Source organism: Pyrgilauda ruficollis, unplaced genomic scaffold, assembly GCF_017590135.1.
Source record: "Pyrgilauda ruficollis isolate IOZ18807 unplaced genomic scaffold, ASM1759013v1 scaffold435, whole genome shotgun sequence".
Lineage (NCBI taxonomy): Eukaryota > Metazoa > Chordata > Aves > Passeriformes > Passeridae > Pyrgilauda > Pyrgilauda ruficollis.
In genome coordinates, this window is record NW_024525879.1 from 43,222 (window position 1) to 52,178 (window position 8,957).

Genomic DNA, 8,957 nt, shown 5'->3' on the forward strand with positions numbered 1-8,957 from the left:
TATTTTTTAAAAAAAAAATCAGTAAACCGAGGTGTGGGGTCAAGGGTTTTTTTCTGATTTTTTTTTTTTTTGATTTTTTTTGGGGGGAGAGAAGGGGGGGTCGCCGCGGGTGCGGTGCGGCGGCGCGGCCGGCAGGTGGCGCGCTCCGCCCAGGCGGGGGGCGATGGCGGCCGCGGATTTGGGGGCGACTTCGGGCCTAGAGCGGCTCGGCGCTCGTCATTATTTGTAACCATAGAGCATGAATTACCTCTTGAGGTCATCAGTGAGAATTTACGACTGGTCAACAAAAGCACGTGACGCCCAAACGCGCCCCCCACCCTCCCCCCATATTTGGCCGCATACATAGCAAAAACGAAGTACAGTGCATTGCTATAATTCATTAATACATCATAAATCGTCAAGCACGGGGTTATAACGACCACGAGCCACAAATCAAGCCCTCCAAAATAACCCAAATGAGCTCTTACTTTGTAAACTCGTTCTCAGGGCGCTACCCAAATGGCCCCGACTATCAGTTACTAAATTATGGGACCGGCAGTTCCATGAACGGTTCTTACAGAGATTCAAGCACCATGCATTCCAGCTCTTATGGCTACAACTACAATGGGATGGACCTTAGCATCAACCGCTCAGCCTCCTCCAGTCACTTTGGGGCTGTGGGCGAGAGCTCCCGCGGTTTCCCTTCTCCAGCTCAGGAGAGCAGGTTTAGACAGGCGTCCAGCTGCTCCTTATCTTCTCCCGACTCCCTGCCCTGCTCCAACAGCGAGAGCCACGGAGGCAAACCCGCCCCGTCCCCCTCCGAGCCGGCTCCTGCCGCCAGCACCACCAACACAAATTTCACAGAACTAGACGAGACCAGCGCGTCCTCGGGAGCCGACGAGGGCACTCCAATAAGCAGCAGCATCCCCCGAGCGCAGGCAGAGCCCATCGCGACCTCCACGGCAGCGACAGAAGGGCAGGCACCTCAGATATTCCCTTGGATGAGGAAACTTCACATTAGCCATGGTACAGCTCCTTCTTTTTCCGTCGTTGTGCTTGTTTATTTTTTGCCGCACAGCCCCCCCCTCCCTTTTCCACCTCGCTCTTTTTCTCCGCTGTTTCTTTCTCTTTTTCCCCCCCTTTCTCCTCTTTTTTTTCCTCCCCCCTCCAGCATCGCTCCCTTTTTTTTCCCCCTCTCTCCTTCCCTTTATTCCGCGGAGGCGCTTTGATCAGAATCGCAGCTATTTATTGCTTTTGTATTTCTCTCTCTAAAGCTGCCTCTGGCGCCTGCAAAGGGGGGGGGGGTCTGCGCGTGTGTGTGTGCGTTTTTGGGGGGCGATTTTATTTCCCTTTCGCTCCCCTCGCCGCCAAACCGGCGCTTTTTTCAAGCCCTCAGCCCCGCGCGGGTGGTGGGAGAAGGCGATTTAAAAATTGAGGCCGGGGGGGTGTTCCTCGGGGTGGGGTGCGGGGGGGTGGAAAGGGAAGAATTGTCCATTAAAACGGCACTCGAGGCGCAGATGGGGCTCGCCGCCCCGTCCTGCCCTGATTTTTTTCCCTGGGTTTATTCCTGACGATCTGCCCTTGACAAACCCCCGCGCAGGAGGAGCCGCCCCCCCAGCTCCCTCCGTGCCCCCAATTCCCGCTTTTCTGGCGGAGAAAAGAGCGGCTCCGGACCTGCCGGCAGCCCGGGAGCAGCGGGCGGCGGCGGAAAGAAAAGGGCAGAGCTCCCCAGAGCTCGATTCCCCGCTTAAATTATGGACACGGAGTGGGGAACGCGGCGGCTGGCGGGGCCGAGGGTGGGGGGTTTCACACGCGTGCCAGGGGGGGTGGGCGAAAAAGGACAGAGAGAAAGGGGGGGGTGCTGCTCTTTGGGGGCAATTCGCAGCTTTCCGCTGTTTAAAAATTAAAATTTCTTTTTAAAAAGCGCGAAAAATAGGCTTAAAATGTAAAAAAATAAGTGAAAAATAGCTGGAACGGGAGCAGAAAGAGCAAACGCAAACCCCGCTGTTGTCCGTGTTACCCAGACATGACTGGACCAGACGGGAAGAGGGCGAGGACAGCGTACACTCGCTACCAGACCCTGGAGTTGGAAAAGGAATTCCACTTCAATAGATATCTCACCCGCAGGAGGAGAATAGAGATCGCTCACGCGCTCTGCCTCTCCGAGCGCCAGATCAAAATCTGGTTCCAGAACCGGCGGATGAAGTGGAAGAAGGATAACAAACTGAAAAGCATGAGCCTGGCCTCGGCGGGCAGCGCCTTCCAGCCCTGAAACCCGGGCGGGGGGGGGAAAAAAACAAAAAAAGGAGGACGAGGTGAAGAGGAAGAAGAGGAAGAGGAGGAGAAGGAAAAAAAAAATTAAAAAAAAAATAAACAAAAAGGCAACAAAACCCCCGAGCGAATAATGAAATAAATAAAGCAGCGGAGCTGTGGTTTGGGAGGACTGTGCAGCCAGGCACCTTCTGCTCGCCGTGGGGCTGATTTCTCCCAAAAGCAGCTCCCGGGGGTGCTCGTGGCGTGCTCTCTTTTTGGAAGCCTTTTTTGTTTTGTTTTGTTTTGTTTGTTTAAAAAAAAAAATTAAATTTTATTTCCAGATGCTCCTCCTGCTCTCGTTGTTCTTCTAAATGTCTGTGTCCGTGCTCTCTTGGTGCTTTCTGGAAAGCTAGCATGTGTTCTGTGAGCCCTTTGAATGTTATAACTTATTTATAAATCCAGAACAGATACGCTTGTTGGTTTATTTGTTGGGTTTTCTTCTTTTTTTTTTTTTTTTTTTTTTTAATATTTTTTCCCGCCCCTTTTTTTCCGAGTTTCCTGCTCTTGGGTGAGTTTCGCTCTGCCCAAGCGAAAATCGGGGGTTCCTGCGCTGCAGCCGCAGGAAAAAAAGTCTTTAAAAACCAACAAAAATGTAAAAAAAAATAGGAAAAAAGAAAGAAAAAAAAAAAAAAAAAAAAAAAAGAAGCAGCTCTTGTATCTTTCTGTCTTAAAATTGTCCAGTCTGTGTTTTAGTCCAAACTCCAGGCCGGGATTTCTAATCCCAGCCTAATTCCAAGGCGTACTCTTAGACGTGGGTGAACTTCACTATTAAAAAATTGATAATAATAATTAATAACTCAAAAAATAAAGATTAAAAAAAACGATGTATAAAAGCGGAGAGCCACGCTGGAGCTCTCTGCTGTTTGTAAATATTAGAAATATTTCTGCCGTGAGTAATAGCCGGGTCGTAGTGGGCAGAGTGAATGCGGTGTTCTGTGTAAAAATGGCATCTGTCATGTCTAGCAGCCGGGTAGTTCTTGGCCGAGAAGCTTTTTGTATTTGTTTGTAGCTTTACTCGAAGTCAAATAAACGTTTTTTTCCCCCGACTCACAAAGGCTCCCAGTCGCCTTCTTGCCCCCCTCGGAAATTCGCAGCCCGCCCGGTGCCCGGCGGCTCCTCAGCCCCTCCTGGGCATCACAAACGCCCCAAAGTGCCCCAAAATCCATCCAAACGCGCCAAAATCCCCTCAGATCCCCCCGAACCCCCAAATCCCGGCGCCGCGCGGGGTTCCAAGGCAAACCGTCCCCCCCAAAACCGCTCGGCCCCCCCAGAACTGCTCGGCCGATGAGGATTTTCCTGCCCCAGCTCCGCTCCCAACGCTTTTTTCCCTCCCCCCCTCGACCATTCCCGAGCGTTTCGGGGATGCTCGGCCAGGAAAACCCCCCCAAAAATCCCATTTCCAACGCCAAAGCCGCGCCGAGGATCGCAGAGCCGAGGTTTTGCTAGACCGGGATTATAAACCAGACATCTCTGCCTAAAGCCGAGCTCTGCGCTGCTGCTCCTGCGGGGGGATTTTACCTCTTAGTCCCTGGCTTAACATGGAAATCGCGCGCTCTGGCACCGGCAGCGATGGCAAATCTGCCCTCGGCTGCCCGGGGAACCCGCGAGGAGCCAGAAAAGCTCGGTCTAAAGGCGCTCGAGCCGAGCTTAGCGCGACGCCTGTGCCGCCGCGCCGGCCCCGCTCGGGCTCGCTCGGCCCGCAGCAAGGAAAGTTGAGCTCGGAACTTACCAAACTTTAATCTCTGCCACTGTTTAGGTACTTCTTAAGTGATTTTGAGAGGGATGTGAAGTGGACTGTCAGATCCCAAACCATTTGCTCGCCTTCCCCTTGGTAATTTTTTTTTTCTCCCTAATTTTTTTTCCTTTTTTTTTTTTTTTTTTTTTTTTACCAATAGCAAACTACCCCAAAAGTGGGTATGACATTTAGATGTCAAATGGATAGGGGGTTTTTATCTCGAAGTTAGATCGTAAAAATCGCCCGGAGCTCAGCCAGATACCCCTCACTGGCTCTCAAAAGTCACGTGAGGTCCATAAAGTTAAGTTTTATGGTTTTGGGGAGTTGACAATGTACAATATATTTCACATTCTCCAGAATGTTAAGTGACACTTTAACTGCTGGCTTTGCCTCGTCGGGGGCAGCGCTGGGTGAGCGCTTTTCCAGATGAGAGATAAACGTTGCAATTGCAGGGTGAACAATGTTTTGCGGGTCCCGGTCTCAGGGCAGAGGGCCCACGGACTGCAGTGCTCAAAGTAAGTCCTCAAATATTCTCTGATTTAACAACAAACCCAAAAAAACCCAAAAAAACCCCTCAAAACAATCTGTTTGCGAGCGTTGGCGGGGAGCAAAGCGCGGCTGCCTCAACTCTCGCAGTTTTAATCCCGGTTTTAAAGAGGATTTCCCATCCAAACACCCAGGCCCGCCTGGGAACCGGGGGTGGAAGCGGCTGAAAAATGGGGGAAAATGGGTGAAAAAGCCTCCTCCGAGGGCAGCCCGCCCTGGCAGGGGACGCGAGGCCAAGTTTGGGGCTGGCGCTGTCCCTCGGGGGGGACAGGAGGCGCCTCGGGGGGGTCGGTGCCGCCCGAGCCTTTTGCATCTCAATGCCCTCTGCTCTCACCTTCGCCTCCAGCCCTTCTCACCTGCTGGCCCTCCCAAAAATCCGCTTTTTCCTCCTCTTCCTCTGCGCCTCGCCTTTGCTGCTGGGGTTGTTTGGGGTTTTATTTTTGTTTATTTGTTCCTCTCCTTTTTTTTTTTTTCACTCTCGGGTTTCCTCCCCCCGAACAAGCGCAGACATTTAAGGGGATCGAGTGTCCTCACATTTCCGCGCTCCGTCCCTGCCATCTGGAGACACTGAATGACCACTCTTGTGTCTGCAGCCCGCCTTGGAGTGCCACAGAAAAATAATCACAGCAGCCGCTGCTCCTGCATCTGGAGCCTCCAAAGCCGCCTTCCCCCTCTCCCTTCCCTGCCAAAAGGAAAATTCGGGAAAATTCGGGGACCCGGGCAGGTGGCTCCGCAGAAATTGGGCAGGTAGAGCCAAAAAAAAAGCGAAAAAACCCCCCAAAATTCCAAGCCTGGAGATGCTGCTGAGGGGTTTTTTGGGTTTAAGTTCAGTTGTGGCACCTTCACACCTGAGGCGGCTCCGCCCTCCCCAAAAATCAAATTAAATTGAAAATACGAGCTCGGAGCCGAAGGGCTGCTGAGATCTGGGGCGTTTCTGGGGTGCACAGCGCCAGCAAACTTTGCTTTTTTCCCTTTTTTTTTCCCCCCTTCTCTTTCTCCCTTTTTCTCACCCTCAGACCACATTTGGTGGACACATGTCCGTCTCTTTTTGTATTTTTTTTGTAATTTTTTTTTGTATTTTTTGTGGTTTTTTCCCCCCTTCTCGCACACTCTGGAGATCGTTTTTCCTCCCTGGGGCTGTTTTTCCTCTCCTGCTCCACGTGGCTCCCAAAATCTCTGCCGCCACCAGCAGAACTCGGGCCGAGCCCGCCCTGCCCTGGAAATTCGGGAATTCTGGGCCTCCCCCAGGGGATAATAAAGATTTGGGGTGGAAGGCAGGCGGGGTTGCTGTTCGAGGGGATTTTGGCCTCGGAAGTGATGATTTATCCCCAATTTTGGGAAGGCTTGGTGGTGCTGGGGTGGGATCAGTGGCGGCCTGCTCCTTCTTCGCTCTCCCGTCCTTTCTGGGCTTAAAAATTGAATTTTCCTGATCCCAAATCCGAGCTCTTTGGGCAGGAAAAGTCCCTTGGGTTTCGTGGGTGTTTGGGATGTGCCTGGACCCCAAAATCCTGCTGTTCCCAAAATTCCAGGGGCCATCCGTCCATCCATCCATCCATCCATCCATCCATCCATCCATCCATCCATCCATCCATCCCCACTCCCAAAATTTCATTTTTTTGGGGTATTCCCGCCCAAACTTCCCTTCCAAACCCGCTCCCCCCACAGGAGCCACAATTTGGGGTTTTTTAACCTTTAAAACCATCCTTTTAATTGCGTCGCTGCAGATCATTTGGGGTTTGGAGGGTGGAAAAAGCAGATTTTGGGGATTTGTCCATGGGGTTTGTGGCTGTGGGGTTTTCCCGTGGGGTTTTTAGCCGTGGGATTTTTCAGTGGGATTTTAATCTATTGGATTTTTCAGTGGAGTTTTAAACTATGGGATTTTTAGTTATGGGATTTTTCAGTGGAGTTTCCCAAGGAGGTTTTTGGCTATGGGATTTTTCAGTGGAATTTTAGCAATGGGATTTTTCCGTGGAGTTTTAGTTATGGGATTTTTCAGTGGAGTTTCCCAATGGGGTTTTTAGCTATGGGATATTTCGGTGGAGTTTTTTTTTTTTGCTATGGGATTTTTCAGTAGGGTTTTCCAATTGAGTTTTTACCTGTTGGATTTTCAGTGGAGTTTTCCAATGGGGTTTTTTAACTGTGGGATTTCTCAGTGGGGTTTTTGGCTATGGGATTTTTCAGTGGAGATTTTAGCTGTGGGGTTTTTCAGTGGGGTTTTGGCTATGGGATTTTTGAGTGAGGTTTTAGTTGTGGGATTTTCCAATGGGGTTTTTATCTGTGGGATTTTTGAGTGGGGTTTTTGGGTATGGGATTTTTGAGTGGAGATTTTGGTTATGGGATTTTTCAGTGGGGTTTTTAGCTGTGGGATTTTCCAGTGGGGTTTTTGGGTATGGGATTTTTGAGTGGCATTTTTATCTGTGGGATTTTTCAGTGGAGTTTTTAGCTGTGGGATTTTCCAGTGGGGGTTTTGGGTATGGGATTTGTGAGTGGAGATTTTGGTTATGGGATTTTTCCGTGGGGTTTTTAGCTGTGGGATTTTTCAGTGGGGTTTTGGCTATGGGATTTCCCAGTGGGGGTTTTACCTGCAGGGGTTTTATCCATGGCAATTCCCAGTGGGGTTTTTACCCTTGGGGTTTTTACCCATGGGATTTCCCAGCGGGGTTTTTACCCGTGGGGTTTTTACCCATGGGATTTCCAAGTGGGGTTTTTACCTGCGGGGTTTTTACCCGTGGGGTTTTCACCCATGGCAATTCCCAGCGGGATTTCACCCATGGAATTTCCCAGTGGGGTTTTTACCCGTGGGGTTTTCACCCATGGCAATTCCCAGCGGGATTTCAGCCGTGGGGTTTTTACCCATGGCAATTCCCAGTGGATTTTCACCCATGGGATTTCCCAGCGGGGTTTTTACCCGTGGGGTTTTTACCCATGGGATTTCCAAGTGGGGTTTTTACCTGCGGGGTTTTTACCCGTGGGGTTTTCACCCATGGCAATTCCCAGCGGGATTTCAGCCGTGGGTCGCGCTCCTGGCCGCGCTGGCAGCAGATCCCCCCCGCGCTGCCCCCTCCCCCGGGGCTGGAATTTCACCCCCATCCCAGGATCTCTGATTTCTACCTGCAGCACCTTTGGGGGTTTTTTTCCGCCAGCAATCCGCGTTTTTAGGGAATTATTTGGCGTTTTTAGTGGGGTTTTTTGGTGTTTTTCTCCCTCTTCCTGTGAGGTGCCACCGCCCCCCATTTCCCACCCGCGAGGGGTCACGGGCTGAGCGCCGGCTCTGCCCAGTCTTCCTCTTTTCTAAAGGAAAAAATTCCTTCCAAACACACAAAAAACCAACCAAAAAACCCCCAAACCCGGCCCGTTTCGGTGCGGGAGGAAGCGTGAGGGGAGTAAACAGGAAAGCGCAGCTCTGACCGTGCAGGTAGGCGGGGATTTTCATTTTCCTGCGTTTTTCGTCTTTTCTCCCATTTCCATGGCACACGTCAGGCGCGGGACAATCTGCAGGGCACAGGACAGACACAAAAAGTGCTTTAATTCCGCCAGGAGGGAGAAATTCTGGGCTGAAAAATCGAGTTCTTTGTGCAAAGGTTTGCTGCTCCAGGTGGGAGCGCGTTTCGGGGGTTCTCCCAACCCTCAGTGATGAAATTTGGGGTTTTTAGCCCCAAAAATGCCGGGTGAGCTCACCTGGCTCGCAGTGTCTGTCCCTAAAAAAAGTCGTGCCGTTTAGGCCTTTCCCCGCTCGCTGGGTGAGGAGCAACATTAAATTCTAACTAAAATTAGGATTTCCTCCCGCTCAAAAATTCCACCGAGGAAGCCTCGGCTGGCTTTAAACCCCCCCAAAAAAACCCCCACCAAATCCGAGGCAACCCCGGGACGCGCTCATTTTACACACCCCAAAACCCCGATTAAAATCACTTCAAGGCCTCAACTAAACGAACCAAATAAAAAAGAACGAAGGGGCAAAAATGAGAAAGAGAAAGGAGAGAGCCTTAAAAAAAAAAAAAAAAAAAACCCCGGGGAAAAAAAAAAAAAAAAAAGAAAAAAAAAAGGAAGAAGAAGCGGACCCGAGCTATTCCAAACGATTAAATCGCCATTTGAACAGAATAATGGGGTTTGCATTCTGAGCGCCGCGATCGCGGCTCATATCTCATCAATAATTCATCGCCGGGATCACGCCGGGGTCAGAGCCGCGGCTGCGGCCCCCCCGCGGCCCGCTCCGGCTCCCGCCTGCCTTTTTGGGGTCGTTTTTTGCTTTTTTTTTTGTTGTTGCCAGCAGACCGAATCCGTGCCCGAGGTGGTGGCAGGGGAGGGGGAGGGCGGCCGGGGCTGCGACCCCCCGACAGTGCGCTGATTGCGAGGGATCTCCCCTTTCCCCCTCCCCTCCTTCTTT

General features: G+C 51.2%; 1 protein-coding gene across 1 annotated transcript; it reads left to right on the top strand.

Annotated features, from left to right (window-relative positions):
- Window positions 1-105: 105 nt before the first annotated feature.
- HOXB5 (homeobox B5) lies at window positions 106-3,331 on the top strand. The gene is made up of 2 exons (XM_041478226.1): window positions 106-1,005; window positions 2,004-3,331. The coding sequence occupies exons 1-2, from the start codon at window positions 456-458 to the stop codon at window positions 2,249-2,251; spliced, it is 798 nt and encodes a 265-aa protein (XP_041334160.1). The 5' UTR covers window positions 106-455; the 3' UTR covers window positions 2,252-3,331.
- The last annotated feature ends 5,626 nt before the right edge of the window (window positions 3,332-8,957 follow it).